The sequence below is a fragment of the Zootoca vivipara genome, chromosome 17 (assembly GCF_963506605.1).
Source record: "Zootoca vivipara chromosome 17, rZooViv1.1, whole genome shotgun sequence".
Lineage (NCBI taxonomy): Eukaryota > Metazoa > Chordata > Lepidosauria > Squamata > Lacertidae > Zootoca > Zootoca vivipara.
Genome location: NC_083292.1, coordinates 30,787,949 through 30,809,023, shown reverse-complemented (window position 1 = coordinate 30,809,023; position 21,075 = coordinate 30,787,949). Strand labels below are relative to the sequence as shown.

The 21,075-nt window shown below is 50.2% G+C and overlaps 2 protein-coding genes across 7 annotated transcripts; both read left to right on the top strand.

Annotated features, from left to right (window-relative positions):
• The first annotated feature begins 1,070 nt into the window (after nt 1-1,070).
• Nucleotides 1,071-11,751, top strand: LRRC71 (leucine rich repeat containing 71). Of its 4 annotated transcripts, none has more exons than XM_060269500.1 (15): nt 1,071-1,226; nt 1,722-1,840; nt 2,101-2,220; nt 3,429-3,569; nt 3,685-3,763; nt 3,894-3,968; nt 4,609-4,677; nt 5,090-5,249; nt 6,246-6,329; nt 6,550-6,639; nt 7,228-7,386; nt 8,692-8,797; nt 8,917-9,005; nt 9,887-10,002; nt 10,191-11,751. In XM_060269500.1, exons 2-15 carry the CDS (start codon nt 1,747-1,749, stop codon nt 10,432-10,434), a joined length of 1,626 nt encoding a protein of 541 aa, XP_060125483.1. In that variant the 5' UTR covers nt 1,071-1,226; nt 1,722-1,746; the 3' UTR covers nt 10,435-11,751. The 4 variants fall into 4 exon arrangements, with proteins under 4 accessions (XP_060125483.1, XP_060125485.1, XP_060125484.1 ...); XM_060269502.1 differs by adding an exon at nt 9,489-9,597 and having other exon boundaries at nt 1,071-1,840; nt 10,191-10,421; XM_035098355.2 differs by adding an exon at nt 9,489-9,597 and having other exon boundaries at nt 1,072-1,840; nt 3,688-3,763; nt 10,191-10,421.
• A 1,626-nt stretch (nt 11,752-13,377) lies between these two features.
• TRPT1 (tRNA phosphotransferase 1) lies at nt 13,378-20,139 on the top strand. 3 transcript variants are annotated; one of them, XM_035098500.2, is made up of 7 exons: nt 13,378-13,566; nt 14,190-14,271; nt 16,141-16,310; nt 16,815-16,989; nt 17,535-17,591; nt 18,652-18,802; nt 19,987-20,139. In XM_035098500.2, exons 1-7 carry the CDS (start codon nt 13,471-13,473, stop codon nt 20,018-20,020), a joined length of 765 nt encoding a protein of 254 aa, XP_034954391.1. In that variant the 5' UTR covers nt 13,378-13,470; the 3' UTR covers nt 20,021-20,139. The 3 variants fall into 3 exon arrangements, with proteins under 3 accessions (XP_034954391.1, XP_034954393.1, XP_034954392.1); XM_035098502.2 differs by having other exon boundaries at nt 18,652-18,854; XM_035098501.2 differs by having other exon boundaries at nt 13,379-13,566; nt 18,652-18,762; nt 19,987-20,127.
• The last annotated feature ends 936 nt before the right edge of the window (nt 20,140-21,075 follow it).

Here is a 21,075-nt window from a genome sequence, read left to right as displayed (position 1 = left end):
CGGCATGAGGGTTCCTGAGGTGCGACTGGCAGTTGTCATTGATGATTGGACACCAGCCACCATTTTGACTCAATATGGTGGACTGATATGTCACTTTGGCATGACTTCACCCGTTTTATGGCATAGGTTTGGCCTCATAAGATATTGCTCAGCATAAGGGTTCCCAAGGATGGGGGCCAGTAGTTTTCATTGATGTTTGGAGGCTGGGTGCCATTTTGATTCAAGATGACAGACCAAACATGACTTTAACCCTTTTGAGGCATAGGTTCAGCCACCAATCAAGACACCATCACCAAATTTGGGATGAAGGTTCCTGAGGTAGGGTGGCAGTCTTCATTGACATTTGGATGCTGGGTACCATTTTAATTCAAGATGGCAGACTGAAACATGCCTTGGCATGACTTCCCTTGATTTTTGGCATGATGAGTCCACTTTTTTGTTGTTTCTACAAATCTGTGGGTGCACTCTCTGCTAGTGTGTAGGCTTCTAAACAGGGTCAAATGGAAAGGATAGGGTTCGGGCCGGGGTTCGGTTTAGAGAAGATTTTAGCGAGAAAGTGTGGGTCTATCTCCTTATTTATTCCCCCTCCACCCCATTCAGGTTGTATGAACAGGGGAGATGGGGGAACCTGTACTCTTGTCAGGTCCTTTGGGGAAGGGTTGGGAAGTGGGGGTCTGCTCCGCCCCACATACCAAAATTTTCCTCTCCCAACCACCTCTCCCCCAGGCAGGGGGTAGCCATAGCAAGCAGCACCCAGGTCAAGCCCTTTTGATGAAAGGGGAGGTCAGGGAAGGCAGAAAGGGGAATATGTCTCATTCTCTCTTCTCCCCACTGCAGGGGGCACAGGGCCCCGAGAAACCCTGGGGGAGCTTCACACGTGCCCGTTCTGCAGGCGTGGCGGCGGCGCCCTTTAGCGAGCAGGTGACAGGTGGATGGAGGGGGATGCCTTGACTTGGCCATCGGCGCTGCTCCTGCGCCCTCCAGTGGCCAACGGGGCTCGCTGCAGCCGCCTCGGCCCTGCCTCTTGCCCCGCCTAGCTGCTGCCGGGATTTGGTTGCCACGGCGACCGCGGCCTACACAGCCGTCCGAGGCCTGAGCTGAGTTGAGGGAGGGGGCTGACCTCGATGCTGATATACCGCAATTACCTCTGAGGCGCGGGGCGGGGTGAGGTGGGAAGAGGGTGCGTTACGTGGCCTTGGCAGGGAGACTCACCTGCTCCAATAAAAGTGGGTGCAGCCTCGCCTTTAAGAGCTTCAGCCCCCCCCCTCAAATCCTGCCCCATCTCCCTTAGGGTCCTTCTTAATAACTCGCCAGCACCCACTTTGAGGCCCCTCTGCTCGTTAGGGACTCCACCCCACATATCCCCCCTAGGGCCTAGGTTGACCGTCAGTTGCTCCCTCTTTGTCCCGTTTCCAGACCCTCATAGGGACCCCCATCCTACTGCTACAGGGAAACGCCCCCCCCCATTTAGCCAAGGAGAGAGCCTTCTGATAGAATTTTGCATCTAACAGATTCCCCCCTCCAGGGATCCTCAACATCTCAAAAAATCAGTCATAATCTCAGGGACCTTGAAGCCCCCCCCCAAAAAAAATCTGTGCTCCTCTCCCAGAATTCATTATTTTCCCTCCCCCAACCCTCATATCTTTCAGCTCTTGTCCCCATTCAGGGACCTTCACCCTCCATTTCCTACAATCTCATGGTTCATTTCATTGTCCCCACAGAGTCCTTTCAAGAGAGAGGGGCGCCATGGGGAAAAAGGGAGAGCGGGGGGCCAGGGACAAGGCTGCAGCCTTGGAAGAAGAAGCCAGGAATGCTGCCAGAAGGGCCGAACATGGGGAAGGTAGGAAGATCTATCTCCCCCCCCCCCCATCTCATTATGCTTTGACTCAGCCATTCTCTAGGGAAGTTTTCAGTCTCATGACGACCCTGCATGGCTGATACATGGTGGCTTGCTGCGTTGAGTTCCACAGTTGAGCATGGATTGCATCCCAGCTCAACTCTAGCCGCTAGCTGCCACCACCCACATACAACCTTAGTCTCTGAACGCCAGCTGCTTGGTCTCTCTAAAGCCCTCCTGGGGCTTCTCCCCTTTCTTCACAGAGGAATACCAGTGCACAGGGATCCTGGAGCAGGATTTCTTGGAGCTCTGCACCCGGGCTGGATTCCAAGAGATCCCAAAAGTTACACTGAGGCCACACCCCAATTCTTTTGCTGTCCAGGGTGAGTGGTGCTCTTTCCTCTCAATAACTTCATTGGGCTTTACATCTTCTGTAATACCGGTATTTCCCCACTTCACAATGAGGCACATGAGCTACAAATCGAGCCCAATGCTGGGGTTGGGGCTCAAGAGTTTAAGGCAGTTCTCGGTGCTATCTCCGCCGCCCCCTTGAATGTCGCTAGTTCTCTGCGACACAATCCTGACAACAAATGAGTGAGTCTTTGCTCAAATGCTGAACCTGGTAGCATTTTTCTTACAATGCCTCAGTTACCAGCATGGGGGCAATCAATTCCATAAAGTATGATAAACATCCCAGGCATCTCCAAGTAGAGCTTGGAAAGATTCCTGAGAGCTGCTGACAGTCAGTAATCGCTAGAGGGACTGGTGATCTGAGCCGCTTTAAGGCAGCTTCCTATGTCCCTGTTTAACTCAATCAGAACCATGAGGACTGGAGTTTATTTTTAGAGGAAAGGGGGTATCTCAGTGGCAGAGCATCTGCCTTGCAGAAAGGAGGTCACAGATTCAATCCCCAATGGCACTTCCATGTAGGGCTTTGAAAGTCTTCTGGTCTGAAACCCTGGAGAGAACCATTATTGGTCAGTGAAGCCTGGGTTGGGTTAGATGGACCTCAAAGGTCTGACTCGATACAATTCAGCTTCCTGTGTAAAGATGGCCATCTCTTGAAGCTATCTATACCTCTAACATCCGTTTTTGCAGGAGATGAGGCATGCACTTGACCAGCCTTCTACAACATGGTGGCCTCCAGATCATGTTGGACTACAAATCCCATCAGCCTCAGCCAGCACACCCTGCACCTGTCAGCCCCAGCATTGTATGGACATGCTGGCTAGAGCTGATGGAAGTTTAACATCTGGAGGGCACCAGGTTGGTGACAGTCACCTTTCCACTTTGGGGTTGGGTACAAGCAGATAGGAGAGTAAAATGCCATCCTTTTGGGAATGGCCAGACCAAAGAGGCAGCTGCTTGATGGAGAAACGTCAGACAAGTTGGAAGAGGCCAGGTAAGATTATAACAGAGCAAAGAGGAGGCCATGTCTGGTCAATGAATCCAGAAGGGTTTGGTGCTCTGTAGGGTGCCAGCTTAGCTTCCCTCCTGGAACCATGTCTTGTTCCTTACGGACCCACGAGAGAAGCTGCTTGGCTGTTTCCTCCTTGTTGCTACCCTGGTGAGCTCTGACTTGTCTCCACAGAGGAGCCCGACCCACTGGCTGAGAGGGAGTGGCCCTACATCATTGCACAGATCCAGTGCAAGTATGCCTTCTTCCGCCCCACCATCCAAGTGGATTTGGAACATGAGGACCCCAAAACCACTAAGGAGATCTTCATCCGGAGTGAGTGATGTGGTGTCCCTCTCCCTGGTCCACACAGACCTTCCGTCTCCCCTCTGAGCAGGGTGGGCTGGGGGCTTCAAGGCTAATGAAAGCGCCACCTGCTTTTCTCTGTCAGCAGACTGGAAAATTGAAGACAAGATGCTGGGTATCTTTGCCAAGTGCCTGCCAACTCTTTCCCACCTCCAAGCAATTCGGTGAGTGGCACAAAGTCCTCGGGCAGTGGGCATGGCTTTCAGGCCAGTGGTTCACCCAACATCCTCCTGCAGGCTAAAGGGGAATACTTCTCCTGTATTCCCAAGTTCATCCACTCTGCTCTCCTTTCAGGCTCTGGAAGGTTGGCCTGACAGACGTCACCTTTCTCTCTCTCCTCTCCATTGTGCCAACCTGCTCCACACTCAAGTAAGTCTTGGCTCAGGGCCTGTCAGGCCTCAGCCAGGGTCTCCTCCCCTCTGTCAAGTGATGAGGCAACAGCCTGGGAGTCCAGAGGCAGGCGGGGTGGTCAATCGCAGCAGGCAGGAGCAAGGGCTGAGTTCCAGGCAAAGAGGAGGGCAGCACATTTCTCGGACGGATCAACTGGCTGGAAGGCTGGGCCAGAATTGTGTGAATGGTAGCCAGGGCTGAGGTGGACCCCTTGGCACTAGGGAGCTTTGGGCAACGTGATGTCCTGAGATGCTGTTGGGCCCCCACCATCCATAATCCTTGACTGACCATTGGGGCTGCTAGGAGTTGGAGCCCAACACCATTTGGAGGGCCACAGTTTGAGAAGAGATGTCTTAGCCAGCCAAGTTCACAGGAGATGGCAAATGCTGCTGGCATAGACAGGAAGGTGTTCAGTCTTGACACCCACTTCCTGCCTGCAGGAATGCCCTGGTTACCTGATCCCACAAACACCATCTTGATTTTTTTTTTCTTTTTAGAAATAAGATCAACAACAGAATAACAGAAAGGGGCAAATGCCTGACAGTGGCTCATATGCATTGGGTGGGCAGAGAAGGAGAGCATATCCACACCCTCTGCAGACCTCTTCTTCTGCTTGCAGGACACTGGCCGTGGAGGGAAACCCTATGCGTGAGCGATTGTACCACAAGCTGATTTCTGAAGAGACCAAGTGAGAACTGAGGGGAGGCCTGGGGGGAGATTGGGAGTGGAAGACTGAGCTCTGTGTGTGTCTGGGTGCAGGTGTGTACATGCGGGTGTGCGTGGAGGTCTCTTGCCTCTAGCACACACAGAGCCCAAAGGCAACTATTGGGGGAAGGATCACAGCTCAGTAGCATAGAATGTCTAAGGTCCAGTCCCCGGGGATGAGAAAAGATTCCTGCCTAAAACTCTGTACAGCCACTCTGCCAGTCAGTGTTAACAATACTGATGGACCAGTGGTCTGACTTGGTATAAGGCAAGGCAAGAGCCAGAAAAATATGTGTCCCGTGCAATTGCAGTAATCTAGGCCCTCTCTGGGGTAGCTGGGTGCCCAGTCCTGCTGCGAAGTGGCCTCTCCTTTCCTTCCTTTCCTCTCCTCTCAGTTTGGCCCACGTTTCCCTCCGGAGCAACGAGATCGATGACGAGGCAGCCTTACTGATTGGGCAGGCGCTTTCTACTCTCAAGAGCTCAAACAAGAACCTTGCCTCCATCAACCTCAGCTATAACCACATCACGGATGTGGGTGCCGGCTACATCGCCAATGTGAGGAGGCCTGAGGCAATTCTGCACCTAGGCAGAGGCCAGAAGATTCAGGGCCTACATTCTGCTCTTGGAGGGCAGGGGAGGGAGGGTGTCTTTCTCCGAAGAAAGCCAGGAGTGGGAGCTTCTGGCAAGAGTGCTGTAGGGACAGACTGGGAGGTGGTTTAGAAATAGCATCCCAAGACTGAGGAGATGGGAGAGAGCGATTTGTCAGGATGGAGGAAAGGCTCTGTGGGAGTGCAGTCCCACCGTCAGTTTACAGCTGACCACTGGCTCTTTGGTGATCCAGTAGCAGTTTGCTCTTTTCCCTTGGTGTGGCTAGAAGAGTCTCTGTTGGTAATTTTGGCGTGGTGAGAGTTCTTTGGTTCTCCTAGCTAGGCATGGCCAAACTTGGCCTTCCAGCTGTTTTGGGACTACAATTCCCATCATCCCTGACCACTGGTCCTGTTAGCTAGGGATGATGGGACTTGTAGTCCCAAACAGCTGGAGGGCCAAGTTTGGCCATGCCTGTGACCTTGGCAGAAGATGCCATTGGCTAGGGTGCCCTTTTTCCTAAGGTAGCTTCCTTTGACAGAAGGCGACTCACATATTGGATTGGAATGCAGGAAAATAGGAACAGCAGTTGCTGAGTCCCCATTGAAGCAGACATACAACTGTTATAGAAGGCCAGCCCTTGACCAGTGAGGCAGCTGCTGTTTTGAAAAGACCAGTGGGAAGACATCCTTGGTTTTCACAACCCATTTGGACTGGCAGCGCTGCCTAGAATCACACTGGTGAACGTAGACACATCCAACAGTGCTCACAGAACAAATTGGGAGTTTGCCCATCAGTATTTGGAAGCCTCAGAGAGTTGCATCCTCGACTTGGCCAGGGTGGTTGCAGTGCTGGGACTTCTCTCCCTGAGAATGTGACCCTGCTCTCCTTCTGTTCCCGTGGCCTCCAGGCACTTAATCCCCCCCCCTATGCTTTTTCTTCCATGTCTTTCCGGCCCCTGCACAGGGCCTGCGGCTCAATCGTTCGCTGCTTTCCTTGTCTCTGGCACACAACCAGATCAAAGATGAAGGAGCCCTGAAGCTCGCAGAGGTCAGTCTGGCTGTGGCCCTTCAAGCAGTTCAGGAGGTTCTTTCTCCTTTTGGGGAATGGGATGTGGGGGACAGGAGCCCTGATTGACAACATTGCTGCCTCCCTCCCCTGTGTAGCAGGCATGCCTCTGCAGCCAGGGCAAGGAGAGAACAGCAAGTGGGTCCAGGGAGGAAGGAATATCTCACCGTCCCAACTGAGCCTTGCCCTGCTCACTCCACAGGTTCTCGGTCCGTTTGCCCTCACACACATGGAGGTGGTAGAGAGGAGGCGGCTTCTGCTGGAGAAGGAGGGCCAGGAGAGATCTCGCTTGGTAAGCAGGGAGGAGAGAAGTGCCAGAGGAAGTTGTGGGGTGTGTGTGTGAATGAATGGGCTGCTCCAGAACCCTCCTCTCTAGGGCCTGAAAGTTTGCAGCAGAAGCTGGCTGTGCACGGAGCTATTTGGCTTGCCTCTGCCATGGCCTCATAGAGAAACTGCCCACCAGCACAAAATCTCTGGAACTGTTTCTTCTTGTTCTTGAACTTTTTGTTGTTTATTTTAGTATGAACCACATCCTCATGTAGTGTTTATTATTATTATTATTATTAAAAAAATTAAAAGCTGTAAAACTTACCAGAAGTATGGATGGAGAGGGACCATAAATGGCTGAACCAGCGTTCAGTTTGCTAGGATGCATGTCAGTCCTTCCATTTCCAAAGCCGGGCTCCCTCTATGGCTGCACCACACATTGCAGCTCTCTCGCTCTCCCTTTCCCTCGTTTCATGCCAATAAATAACAGAGCTTGTGCAGAGACTACCTGATCCATCTCTGCTGCCACTGGGCTGGGGAATCAGCACAGGGCCATTTCTGCCAAGAGGCTGCTATTCTTCTGAGCCTAGTCTTTCCACTTCTTTCTCTCAAGTCACAGAGACATGCGGAATTGAGAAGCGAGCGCCCCTCCAGCCACATGAGCAACACAACCCTCGATAAGCTGCAGACAGCAAAGACCACCAAAGGCACCGTTAAGAAGAAGGAGAAGGAGAAAGAGAAGGAGGAGGAGAAGAAGGAGAAGAAGGAGAAAGTGAGAGCTCTGGAGCAAGCCAGGAGACAGTCTGAAATGAGGGGACCCTAGGAATGCTGTTTTGAAAGGCCTTGCCCTCACTGTGGTTGAGGGAGGCAGGGGTAGTGAAGAGATGGGGTTTCCTTCTTACCAGGAGGCTGATTTCCTCCTCCTGTTTATCTCCCAAGGCTTCTGCCTCTCTCCTTCCAGAGGCTAGGCTGGGGACTGTTGGGTGCAAGGACTTTTCTGTGGTGGCTCCCCATTTGCACAAATATCATCTCAGAGCCAGGGGAAGAACCTTTGATAAATCCTAGCCTTGACTGCTGCTTTTCACTTTTGCTTCCACTGACTCTTCATGTGCTTTGCCAACCTCATTTTCTGCTCTGCTGCTAATTGGTGTGGAAGCCATTTAGCCTGAAAGCCCCCTTGAGCAGGCTTCCTCAACCTTGGCCCTCCAGATGTTTTTGGCCTACAACTCCCATGATCCCTAGCTAGCAGGACCAGTGGTCAGGGATTATGGGAACTGTAGTCTCAAAACATCTGGAGGGCCGTGGTTGAAGAAGCCTGCCCTTGAGGCAGGATCCAAATGAACCTACCCTCCTCTTCCTGAATGCTGCACAGTTTCCTCTGCCAGAAGAGGGCCTGCATCCCTCCCCACCCCCTGGCCCTTCCCTTCTATTGTCCCAGCCTCTAAATATAACCCCCTGACAACCATCCCCTACCCTACCCACTTCTGCCGCTCTAATTAGCAAAGTGAAATATAAAACCTTTTTTACTTTCTTACTGTCTCTCATTGTTTTGTTTACTGCTTTGTAACCCCTTCTAGTTGTGGAATTCCTTTAGTAAGTGAAGTATGGAGGGAGCACCAAGACTGGGTTCCCAGTCTGGGATACATCCCCTCCCCCCTCCCCAATGATTTCAGCCCTGACCCCTTCTTCTTTCCCTTCCCACCAGCGCATTTGGCTGAGGTGTGATTCTGGATGTGGGGTTAGATTTGAATAGGGTTGCCATATTTCGAAAAGTAAAAACCAGGACACCCCGAACCGCCTTGAGCTTTTTTTCTTTCTTTTTAAACCCGAAATTTGTTAAGCATTTTTTCCCAAAAGCGCTTTTTTGATTGATTTGCCTAAGATCCAGGACAATGTGCCGCCTTTTGGAAATTCCCCCCAGACATTACTGTAATTCTGTCTTTGAAATCCCAGTAATGTCTGGGAAAACCCGGACAAATGGCAGCCCTAGATTTGAACCATTTTTAGAGGGGTGGGGGAAGGGACTATGCACTACCTATTTATTAAAAAAAAAAACCAAACCTTCCCTTCTTTCTAGGAACTTCCTAAGAAGGATGACAAGGGCCAGGCCAGTGCAGCAACAGCTGCAACAGCAACAACAGCAGCTCAGTCCAAGAAGGAAGACTCCAAGCAGGCCAAGAAAGGTGCCCTGAAAGCGCTCTATACTGCCATGTCCTCCCCCTCCCTATGAACTGTTTTCAGGGGTGTCACTGGCACCCGCAAGGGCTGCTTGACCACAGCCTTCTTGATTTCCCCCCCACAGCGGCTCCTCCTGCCGATCAGAAAGCCGCCCGTGGCAAAGGAGCAAAATCAGGCACCAAAGACAAAAAGGCTCAAGTCATAGAAGTGGAGGTGAGGCTCATTTGAGCATCGTCCAAGTCAGTTCTTGACCTGGCTTAGTTCTTCAAGGAGGAAACTGGTAGCCTCAGCCCCTCACCCTTCCTTGACACCAAGCAGCTAAACCTCAAGGCAAGGATCCTCCACCTCCTCCTTCAGACAGGGACCATCTGTGGCCCTCCAGATTGTGTGTTTGGAGCCCAAGAGCAACAATGGCTAGTAGCCAGGGAGTTTCTTCCCTGCCCCATCCTCACATGTCCGCACATTCAGAGAGTGTAGGAGAGGGCTGGGAAACATCTATAGCCTTCCCATTGTTGCCGGACTGTAGCTCCCATCATCATCGTCCTTGACCGTCGGCCATGCCAGTTCCTGCCAGGGAGCATAGATGACACAAACACCCCTTACTCTAGAGTCAAGGACTTCAACAAGCTGTTGAATGGCTGCCATCTTTCCTACATGGTGCCTTCGCCTCACCAGCCTTTCTGTTTTCCTGGGCAGGTGATAGAACCCACTGAGATGGTGAATCCGCTGCTGGAGCCAGCAGAGCACAGGGATGGGCAAGTCTTCCTGCCAGGCAACCGGGTCCTCATCTACTTGAACCTCATCCGTACGTCTCCCCTGGAGCAGGGCCAGTCGGGGAGAAGAGGGTGACTCACCTAGTGGCTTTTTGTTGGGAGCCAAGGCCTTTCCTGGGGCTTCTGGCCAGCTGACCCAGCCGCTGTTGTTTCCTGATTTGTAGATGGCTCTAAGCAGAGCCAAGTGTGTGGCCAGCTGTGCCGACTCCATTCAGTTCTAAAGATGGGCTTGGAGAGGGAGGGGATGGGAGCAAGCACCCTCCGAACTGGGAGGGAGATCCTGAGCTTAGTTCTCTTCTTTTGCCTTGTGCCCAAACTCAGGTAACCAAATCACAGAGAAGGGCTTGCAGGCCTTTCTGGTCGCCTTGGAACACCAGAATGTTAGGGTGGCTCCTGGAGGCAAAGGGCCGATGGGCCTCATGCGGCTGTCACTGGCGGTGAGTTTGGGGATAGGGATGGGGAGAATAGCTGAGCCTTTGGGGCCTGGTTCTCTTTCCATCTGAAACTTGCACCCTCTCTCCTTTATGGGATTGAGGATGAGCTGGGGAAGCCTTATTGGTACCACAAGCTTTGCAGGTACCTGTATCCCTCAATCCCTCACCTGGATCATTTAAAACTCTTTCAGAAAAACAACTATCCAGTGGACAGCAAGACCTATGCCAGGATCCAAGAGCTCATGTGGACACGTGACCCCGTTCCCAGGTCAGGGGCCAGGGTGGCCGAGGAGGAGTTTTAGCTGGAGAGCACACAAAAAATCCAGGATGAGCCCACTGGCCTCCTCACAGCGCTCCTTGGATTCAAGCATCACTCATCATTTGAACGCAGGGAGAGGGAGGAAACTGCTTCCCACCCCAATTCAAGAGAAGTGAAAATAAACCTGATGCTCACCTCCTCACTTAAGGGTGCAGGATCCTGTACTAATTCAGGGGAAGATTTCATGGGGAGGAGTTACTCTGTGGATGAGAGGCAGAGAACTGACTTAATGGGATTGCCACGTCAGAGGGTCGTAGCAATATTCATCCTGCTGATAATGCAATTGTGAGAACTCCAAATCCACCATCCCTGCCTGATAATATGCATAAAATCCAGGTTGTGGAGTTAAAAAGAGGCCTCACCTGCTAGGTTGAGAACAGCGGGACTTGGGGACATCTAGGAGAGACCCCCTCCCCCAAAAATCATTGCTTTCTTGTGGCAGGATGGGGCAATCACTGGGGTGTGGGGATATGGCATGGCCACTAAGACCATGGAAAAAATACCCACCCCAACCTGCTGCACCCCATCCAACACACTCCACTCATGATATTTCCCCCCTTGCTTGCTGGGCACACAGACTGCTCACACACAATGGACACCATGAGACCCACAAAGCACCCTCTCCCTTTGGGAAAGGGGAGGCTCTCAGAAGAGAACTGCCCCTTAGAAGAGTTTCCTACAAAGAGGCTCACCTTCCCATGTTGGCGAGCCCCATCCAGCCCTCACTTCCCTCTACAGCATGTGCAGAAACCACCTTATTGACTGTTGCACTCCCTATTAGTCAATGCGCTAAAGCTTGGGGGTTTGAGACCCAACAGCTACCTTTGCCTGGTGTAGCCGAACAGTGGAAGCTGTTTCCCGGGTTGTGGATCCTGTCACCTGCAGACATCTTCTAGGAGCCACAGGGGAGATCTGAGTGCAAAGGTGAACAGACTATCCCAGAAAGAACACAGTGTGTTCTCCACCAGAGTGAATGGTGAGCAATGATTGGCTGAGAGTTTGAAGAGTGGTTTGAATGCTGGGAGGGAGTCGGTTGAGAATCAGTTAAAGCCTGGAGATCAGAGAGGGAAGAGCTGGGGGGTGGGTGTGAAGCAGGGTTGGTTAGATGAGCGGCAGAAGAATAGAATAATAGCCATGATTAGAACTGTAGTAAAGGGACAGATAAGATACTGGGACATTTGAAACCATACACTTGGGTACTTGGAGGCATTGTAAAGTCCTCATTCAGCATTCTTTCATAAATCAGTCGTGTTCTGCCACATGCCTCTTCCTTGGCTACATGGGGGTTGTTCAGATAAAAAAATTATCTATGGTGGCATTGCAGATCAAGGGGGCGTTTAGTAGAATACACAGAAAAGGCCCAACTCACCTTAAAAAAAGTAAAAAGGTGGCACAGTGCCAGAGCACCTCAGAGGAGGGAGGGTTGGCACAACACCAGCCCCCTGCTTCCCCTGCAGTCTCACGTGAAAGGAAGCTCATTTGGAAAAGGAGCAGTGGCACACACACACACCAAAAAATCCCCCCCTGCTAGGCCTGTGGAAGTGATCATGGCAGCAGCTTCATTTCACAAAGAGATGCCAACACCACAGCTGCTTCCCACAAGTTGGTCAAACTTGGGCATTAATTTATGACAAAAGGAAAAAGCTACACAGACAGGAGAGCAAATTAATATTAATGATTGAATTAAAACCCTATACCATTGAAAGGAAGAAACTGATCATTGGCTTTTAGCAGATCGAACAGCAGAAAAGTGCGCACGTTTACCCAGCAGCTGGTAAAGTTTCTTCCACTTTGTTGGCATCCCCTTGCAAATGAGCTGCCTCCACACACAGACTCAGGCTCCTTTACCCTTGGAATGACCTTCCAAAGGCCAGCAGGAAAAAGCACACAAAACGAGGCTCAAAAAGGAAGGTGGACAGTGCCACCTCATGGTCACCCAGTACCTTTCTTTATTCCTGGCCTGGGTTGTGCATGCTCACTCATTGCACACACAAGTGTGCACGCACACACACACACTACAATCTCATTGGAGAAAAAGTTCTTTATTGCAACTTCCAGTAGCTTGGGAGTGCTCCTGGATCCAACAGTGTCACTTGAGGCTCCGGTGGCCTCAGAGGCTCGATGGACTGTTTCCAAACTATGGCTGGTTCCTGTGACTTGGCCACAGGACTCCATGCTCTGATAACTTCCAGGATGGATTACTGCAATGTGCTGTGCGTGGGACTGCCCTTGAAGACACTTCAGACTGCGCCCAGGGATGTTTTGCTGCTTGAGGCAAAAACCCCTGTGCCTGCCCCACCTCAGCCCCTCACCACTGCCAGGCGCTCACTGTTGCCAGCAGTTTGCCACCTCCTGTTCCTTGACCCTGATGGTATGCCCATGAATGGCAGTGCACTCCTCCACTCGCCGCTGGCAGCAAGTAGAGGAGCATGGCGCTAGGGTCGAGGAGGAGGCGGTAAGCACCTGGCACTGGTGTGATGGGTCAGTGCATATGGCTGTTAACCAGAAGGTTAGTAGTTCGAGCCCACCCAGGGACAGCTGTGGACAAGATTCCTGCTTTGCAGGGGGTTGGACTAGATGACCCTCAGGGTCCCTTCCAACTCTAAGCTGCCTTACACCAAGTCCGACCCCTTGATTAGGGTTGCCAGACTCAATAGTGGACAGGACTTCTGTGCCTTTAATTGCCCTGCTTTATTTTGAGTCTGGAAACCTTAAAGAGAAACCAGCAGACCCTTTGCTTGGAAATTAAACAAAGGGTCTGCTGGTTTCTCTTTAAGGTTTCCAGACTCAAAAGAGAGCAGGGCAATTATAGGCACAGAAGTCCTGTCCTCTATTGAGTCTGGCAACCCTCCCCTTGGTCCATCCTGCTCCCATATTGCCTGCACTGGCTGGCAGCGTTTCAGCCAGGGAATTGCCAGGGATCTGCCGCATGCAAAACAGATGCTCTACCACTGAGCTGGGTCTTTTGCCTGTTGAAGAAGAGACCATATAAGTAACAGCTTTTATGTAGGGAGCAGGAACTACAACTCCCAGAAGTCTGTGCGGTCCGTCGTGCGCGCTAACTATACGGACGTCAAGGAAAGGTTTCCTGCGAGCGCCGCTCGCACTTCTGGAGCGTGTCGTTTAGGGAATTGGGGAGGGAGGCGATCATTATGGATGGAGAAACAGCAGGTGCTGGGGGGCGACTGCAAAATCCTCCCAGAACAGGCAGAAAACACGGAAACCACCGGAGGAGACACAGAGATCAGGTAAAAATACAATAGCCTTCCTTGCATGGGGTCCACGGGGCTTCTCCCTAGTAAGATCTTTTTTGGGAGACAGCTCTTGTTAGTTGTAGCCCACCTTGGGAGGATACCATTTCCCTTTACTCCTTTTTAAAAAATAGAATAAAAGATCTGCTTAGAAGGGAGCATTCTAAGACTGGCAACTTCTCCCGTTTCCTTGCAACCTCTAGTGAAATTTTTGCACCTGTGCCAACTTTTTAGGAGACTCTTAAAAGACCCTGGAAAAGGAGGATCCATGGATGACAGAATTGGCCCTGCCCTCCACCTCTCCTATAACTGCAGCCTGCCACAGTCTCCGAGACCAACAGCATCTGCAGGGCACAGTATTGGCTACCGCCTGCCCTAGGCTAGGGCTGAGGAGACCCACGTTCAATTCCTTCCTCAACCATGAAATTCACTGGGTGGCATTGGGCCAATCACCTTCTCTCTCTCTCTCTCAGCCTATCTATCCCACTTTACTCCGTTGTTAGGGGAATCCGCACAATGTATGTTTCCTTGTGCTCTTTGCAGAAAATTGGGAGTATAAAATGTAAAAAAAAAATGTGAATACTCACCGTCTCACTCTTTGTCTCCAAACTTTGTTTCAGGATGCAGATGTTCGCCTCTCCAAGGCTCTTTCTTACGTGCTGCGCCATGGGGCAGAGAAGCTGGGGCTACAGATGGAGCTTGGTGTGTGTTTCTGCCCTTCCGTGTCTCCCCCCACCCCACCCCACTGCCTGGGAAAAAGAAAAGGAAAAAAACCTTCACCTGCTCCTGTTCTGCCAGCCACAGGATAGTTAAGGCAGAGGAGCCTTGCCAAAAGGAAAAGCTGGCAACCCTAAAATGTGTCATTTTTTGAACTGGAAGCCAATAATTGGTGGAGCAGGTTCTAAAGAAAACCTTGCCTAAAGTCCTGTCCAGATGAACTACGCACCCACTCACTAGCCCAGCAGGAATCAATTTGGGACAAACCCGGGCCCTCTGAGCAGGGAATGAAAAGCTTTGCAAGAAGTTCCCTGCAGAGCACAGGTGACTTGAGCAGTAGAGCCAAGTTGCAGGGGAAGAGAATTTAATTAAATCTGGAATGGGGAACCTGGTTCATCCCAAGGGCCGCATTTCCTTTCGGACAACCTTCTGAGGGCCACAGGCCAGTGGTAGGTGGGGCCAGAGGCACATGTGGGCAGGGCAATAAATGTACATTTTTGCACTTGCACACGGGGCTCATTTCTACACATACACTCAACCCCACCACTATTTTCTGTCTTCTATCCAGACCATAGCTGCCAAGTTCTCCCTTTTTTGAAGGGAAATTCCCTTATGCTGAATAGGCTTCCTCAGGAGAAAAGGGAAAACTTGGCAGCTATGATCCAGACAAGCGAGAGGCATTATCAGAGTTCAAGGACACATTTCAGTCAGCCCCAAACAGAGAGAGGTGAGGGTGGCCTGGGGAGAGTTCTGAGGGCCACATAGAAGGGCCTACAGGGCCACATTCAGGCCCTGGGCCTGAGGTTACCCACTCCTGAATTAAACAATTCATTTGAAAGTGCCAGGTCTTTTGGCGCTTCCCAATTAAAGAAAAAGCAGGTTGAGGTGCTTCTCTCTGCCACTAGCGCCTCTGGTTGCCGTTGCGACAAGGTGGTTTGTCCTTTTAATGACTGTTTTTTTTATAAAAAAAATACTTTTTATTGATTTTCATACATAATTCCTAATACAGACTTGTATATTCTTGTTCAAAGTAAATATCCATACCAAACTAATGTCAATGTATATTCAAGACTAGAATCCATTACAGTAACAATAACAGTTATTTCACAAAATACGGGGGGGGGGGGGAACAAAACAAAAAAAAAGCCCTTTCCCCCACCACCCCTTTATTATCTTCACATCTTTTCCTATTGTCTTTCTCCTTTAGTTCCGCCGAACCAGACCTCCACCTTCTTTCACATTTGGTTTTCTATCCTCTTTTATCTACTACCTGCTCTTCATCCTTCATTTCTATATATTTTCCCTTTCATCGAAATTTCTGTTATATTCCATTGTTACCGTTGTAGATGTTAACTCATGCCAATTAGTGTTATTGTTGGTTTGCCATATTTTCTAAGATATTCTGTAAATTTTCTCCATTCTTTTTGGGCTTTCTGATCTTTTTGTTCTCTTATTTTTCCAGTCAGTTTGGCCAATTCCACATATTCTACCATTTAATGACTGATGTTTTAATTTGTTTTTCATCTCCTATTGGAAGCCGCCCAGAGTGGCTGGGGAAACTCAGCCAGATGGGCGGGGTATAAGTAATAAATTATTATTATTATTATTATTATTATTATTATTATTATTATTGCCTTAGGTTTCTTGAGCTGCTCTAGCATTTGGCATCGCCCTGAATTAAAATTCCACCTGTTGCTCCATTATGCTCCATTCTCACTATTAACGTTGTTGGGAATTTATTTAAAAGCTGTGTACATTTTTAGCCATGCTTTTCTCACCTCAGCCCAACTAGCTGGCTTGACAGTGCTGTCAAAGGAGGGAGTCCTTAAACATTTTGTTCTTCCCAAACTGCAGATGGCTTTGTGGATGTGGCGGAGGTTCTTCACCTGCCCCAGTTTAAGGCTTGGACCCTGGAAGATGTGCAGCACGTTGTGGAGACAAATGAAAAGCAGCGCTTTGCTCTACGCCCCCACCCTTCCAGCGGGCAGCTCCAGATCCGGGCCAATCAAGGGCACTCGCTGCAGGTGAGGGAAAAGGAGGCGGGGTTGTCATATATTGGAACGGAAACGGGAATGAGCTCCAATTCCATGCTAAATGCCAATGTGGTATTACCCTGAGTTTCTAGCCCTTATGAGTTGTGGAGTGGGGAACCTTAGGCCTTCCAGGCCTCTGTATCTGGCCCTTGAAACTTTTGACAGCCCTGTTTTATATTTTTGAATGTTTTTGCCTGACGGGAATGTGCCTGTGAACTCTTGAGTCCCTGAATATAGTGGGGTGTTTGTGAGTGTGCATAGGAACTAGCCTGCTATGCCAGGAGGATATAATTTATATTTGTTGCTCTGCTTACTTTGACCTCTAACCCAGCACATCACTGGCATGTGGCCCCCCAGAAGGTTGCCCCAAAAGGAATGTGGCCCTTTGGCTGAAAAGGGCTCCCTCCTAGCCTTATGGCAGTAAACTTGAAAGCATGTGGGCTCCCTCAGGTGAAACCTCAGAAACTGACCATTAATGTTCCATGAACACACCAGGTGTCTGAACTGGAGTTGATCCCACTGCTGGACTCACTGGATTTCCCAGAGGTTGTGGCCCATGGCACCTATCTGCGCCACTGGCCGGGAATTCGCCGCAGCGGCCTCTCGCGGATGGGAAGGACGCACATCCATTTAGCGCCAGGGTTGCCGGGGGACGGAGCTGTCCGGAGTGGTGAGCCTACCGTTCCGTGAGTTGCAAATCTCTGGCCTGCAGTGTTCCAACTCCCATCCCAAAGTATAGAAAGAAAAACGCCTGCCTGTGAATTGAGATTTTTGCCTAAGGACCTTCTCTGGCCGGTCAGGTTGAGGGACTTCTCTGCCCAGGAAGCTCCCTTAAACCACATCAGACCACTGGTCAATCCGGAGCAATATTGTCTGAGCCACGAGCCTCATCAGGTCTGCCAGGCCTCTGGATTTGGCCTGCATCCTAGAACCCATTTGTACTATACATTTAAAGCAGTACTGTTTTCAACAGTCACGGCTTCTCCCAAGGAATTCTGGGAAATGTGGTTTGTTATACGGTAGTTGTTGCACACTGCTAGAAGACCCCATTCCCCTCACAGAGCTCCATTTCCCAGAGCCCCCCCAGGAAAAGAGATTGATTGTTCAACCATTCTGAGAATTGTAGCTCTGTGGCAAAGAGGGGCTGTCCCTGCTAAAGAGACACGACGGGAGTGGATGACAGAGGCCCTTAAATGTGTTGTTTTTCCTTTCTAGGAATGAGAAGCAACTGTGACATGGCTATAGTCATTGATGTCGCCAGGGCTCTGGCCGGTAAGTGGAAAGGAACTGGAGGCCGTGTGGGTTGTGAGCAGTCTCTCCCCATGGTGCTAGACTCCAGCTCCAAGCATCCCTGCCCATTTGGCATCCTGGCTGGGGCTGATGGGAGTTGGAGAGCTGCAGACTCCCCTACCTCTACTGTAGGTCAAAGGAGGAATAGGACAAGCAACCCTCTAACACAATCCCCCACCCTTTCACTTGCCGCCTGCTCCAAAGGAGGGTTTGTAATGGGGCTGGCACCATAGGGCAGCTCCCTGGGAGGGACCACTGCTGACCTCACACAGAGACCCAGTGGGCATCCTCCTCCTCAGTCAAACGCTGTCCCTTCAGAGAAGCAATTAGTTAATTGAAATTTCCCATAGCCCCATAGTCTGCTGCCGTGCTGGCTGTTCTTGAGTCTGCTTCTTCCCCTTCCTGCCAGAAAGAACTCTTGGAAGAATGTTGTGATTCAGAACTAGCACCCGGTTTTGCTCTCCTTCTCCTTCTCCCTCCCAATTGCTTTTCCTTTGGTGTTGTGCCTTTTAGGTAGTCCTTGCCCTCAGGCTTACAATCTTGCTAGTTATCATTGTAAGCAGGGTTGCTATTCTGGACGCCTTTCTATTTAATCCAAGGAGTGGTGTAAAACTACCTTGAATAAATGAATGGAATCCAAGCATCCTAAATTCGAGGGGGCCTTCCTCCCAGCCAGCAAAGCCCTCTTAGGAATGGTCTCCAAAGTTGCCTGTCATTCATAGAATCATAGAGTTGGAAGAGACCACAAGGGCCATCCAGTCCAACCCCCTGCCAAGCAGGAAACACCTTCAAAGCATTCCTGACAGATGGCTGTCAAGCCTCCGCTTAAAGACCTCCAAGGGAGGAGACTCCACCACACTCCTTGGCAGCAAATTCCACTGTCGAACAGCTCTTACTGTCAGGAAGTTCTTCCTAACATTTAGGTGGAATCTTCTTTCTTGTAGCTTGAATCCATTGCTCCATCTCGCACCACGCTATAGGGCAGGGTGAAGAAGTGGTTCTGGGGCTTAACTGTCACACCTGTGAAATGTCTTCTCTGCAGATGGAATCACGTTTTACCGCTCGGCTAATGAAGTAATCCTCACGCCTGGCGATGCCAATGGGCTGCTGCTCCCCTGCTACTTCAAGGAGGTCCTACAGCTCAAGCCTAGGCGTGAGTCGGGCAGCCTGCCTCTTGCCACTGGGGCCCGGGAGTGAGTCGGGCAGCTTGCCATTCATACTTCTGCAAAACCCAGAACCTTTGAGGTGTGCTGGGTGGGTGTGGGAGAGAATGAATGGATTTTATACAAGTCCCACGAAGGACTTGGTTGTGACTGCATTGAATTAGCACTTTAAGGTCTAGCTTGCTCTAACCCACAAGGCCTGCAGTGCTGCTGCCTTTCTGGGCTGAGATCACAACCAGAGCGCCCCACAGGTTGTTCTCTAAACCCACAACCCTTGCCAGTCCAAACCTCCCTGGAAGCCCTGGCAATCGCAAGTGCATGAAGACCTGACTGCACTTACTCATTGGTACAAGAAATGACTTACTTACAGGTTATTGCTTATTATTATTTTGTTCTTTGTTACTAGGGGCTCACCACCATCTCATAGACCTTGCCAAAGCCCCCCACCCTCTAGCACTAACCCATGAGGCCAGGGGTGGGGAACCTTTTTGGCTTTGTGGGGTTCCGTTGACGAGAGGGTGTGGCAACCCACACGTCTGTTGCATGACATAGTTGCTATCTCACATGATTGACAAGGGGGTTGCCCTGTCCATCTGTCAAAATTCCACATTGCTTCCTCCCCCTCCCTGCACTCTGCCACTGAGGTTGGCAGTGGTGGTGGTAGCACCAGAGTAGGACGATTGCTGAGGAACCGCTGTGGCCGGTTGTGACTGTTCTGCCACAGCTTGTTTGGGCCTCCAATGCAGCTGCAATGGGCTAGCAGCTCTCCGAAGGCTAGCATCCCTCTGTAGTCAATGACGCCACCTGCTGGCAGCCAAGCACACAGCTGCATGACAACAACCCTAAGCAAATATAAAATTGGAGAAGATTCCCACCCTTCCTCAAGTAGCTCAGGGCAGCATGCGTAGTTCTCTCCCCTCACCCACTTTTGTCTTAACAATCTTGTGACATAGGTCAGCCAGAGAGAGAACACAAACGAACATGACTGGCCAAAAATCCCCCAGTGAGCTTCATGGCTGGGATTGAATCTGGATGTCCCTAGCACTATAGCTACTAAGCCCCATTGCCTTTGTACATCCTCAGGACCACTTTTGTTTCATGTTCCTGCGACATGCCTTGCCACTTAAAATCAGGAGTGGAGACTGCAATTTGTATAATGGGGTTCAAGGTTTTTATGAGGAGTCACACAATGCGCTTTTTTTTTGTCCCCCCAGGGTGTCTGTTGTCCCTCAGCTGTCCTGGTCCTGAGCCACTGGATGCATCTACCTCTACGTAATTTATGTCACCTACATTCATTTCAATGTAAAGGCCTTATCCAAACGCTTTTTTAAAAAGCAACTGATTAAATATTGTTTGAAGTGATGATGTGAACAAAATACTGATTGTATTCATTCGACTGATTTCCATGCCAGACCACAGACGAACTGCAGCAATTTCTGCTTTTCTGTTTTCTTTGTACTTCTCTGGCATCCCTTTTCCTTGGGATTTGTGTTTTTTGTGTTTGTTTGTTTTTTGCTTTTCTCCAGCCTGCTGCTACCTCTCCATTTATGTCTGGGCGGTGCTGTTTAGGCAGCATAAGCATCAGTATTCATATCTGAACACAGAGCAGAAGGAATTATTCTCACCATCCACCTGGAAAGCGAGAAGCAGAACAAAACAAGAGAGAAAACCAAGTATAGACTACCCATAAATGAGGCAGATATTGTTTTTCAGGTGAACAGTGAGATGCTATGTTTATTTCACAGAGACAAAACAAGTCATTGTGGGAAAACTTGGGGAAATGACAATGAGAAGCATTTCCAAGTATGTATTTCTTTATATATTTTTATAGCTCCTTGGGATAGATAATGAAAACAAAGAAAGCAAATCGCCCAGCAAAATAAACAACAATATAATTTTGTGACCTCAAAATATCCTTAAATGCCTCTCCGCAACAATTGCTGACTTAACACTGAGCACACACTCCCCCCCCCCCCCGAGTGAACTGTAGGACTAGGAAGGTTCTGCAGGCTATAGTCATTCGAAGATAATGCAAAAGGGCAGATTATAGATTTGGGGTGCGTAGGCTGGTTTCAGGAATTTGTGCACCCCCCCCAAAAAAAGGCATGACCAGACATCCCTCCCTCTCTACCACAAGCACACCAATTGCCACACTCCTTAGAATACAATTCCTGCAGATCTCTGCTCCTATGCTCATATTGGGAAAGATTTATCATGCCCAGAAAGTATTCCCAAGCCATTATAGGGCACAACTGACCCAGGCTCAGACGCCTCCACAAAGAGACTGTCCTAGTGTGCGCGGT

Excerpts from the sequence above, each read along its gene's own strand:
- LRRC71 (XM_060269500.1), top strand. The coding sequence starts at position 1,747 with ATGGGGAAAAAGGGAGAGCGGGGGGCCAGGGACAAGGCTGCAGCCTTG. Across the intron at positions 8,798-8,916 it reads CTCCAAGCAGGCCAAGAAAG|CGGCTCCTCCTGCCGATCAG; the intron begins GTGCCCTGAAAG and ends TCCCCCCCACAG. Across the intron at positions 9,006-9,886 it reads CTCAAGTCATAGAAGTGGAG|GTAACCAAATCACAGAGAAG; the intron begins GTGAGGCTCATT and ends GCCCAAACTCAG.
- TRPT1 (XM_035098500.2), top strand. The coding sequence starts at position 13,471 with ATGGATGGAGAAACAGCAGGTGCTGGGGGGCGACTGCAAAATCCTCCC. Across the intron at positions 16,990-17,534 it reads GGACGGAGCTGTCCGGAGTG|GAATGAGAAGCAACTGTGAC; the intron begins GTGAGCCTACCG and ends TTTCCTTTCTAG. Across the intron at positions 17,592-18,651 it reads TGTCGCCAGGGCTCTGGCCG|ATGGAATCACGTTTTACCGC; the intron begins GTAAGTGGAAAG and ends TCTTCTCTGCAG.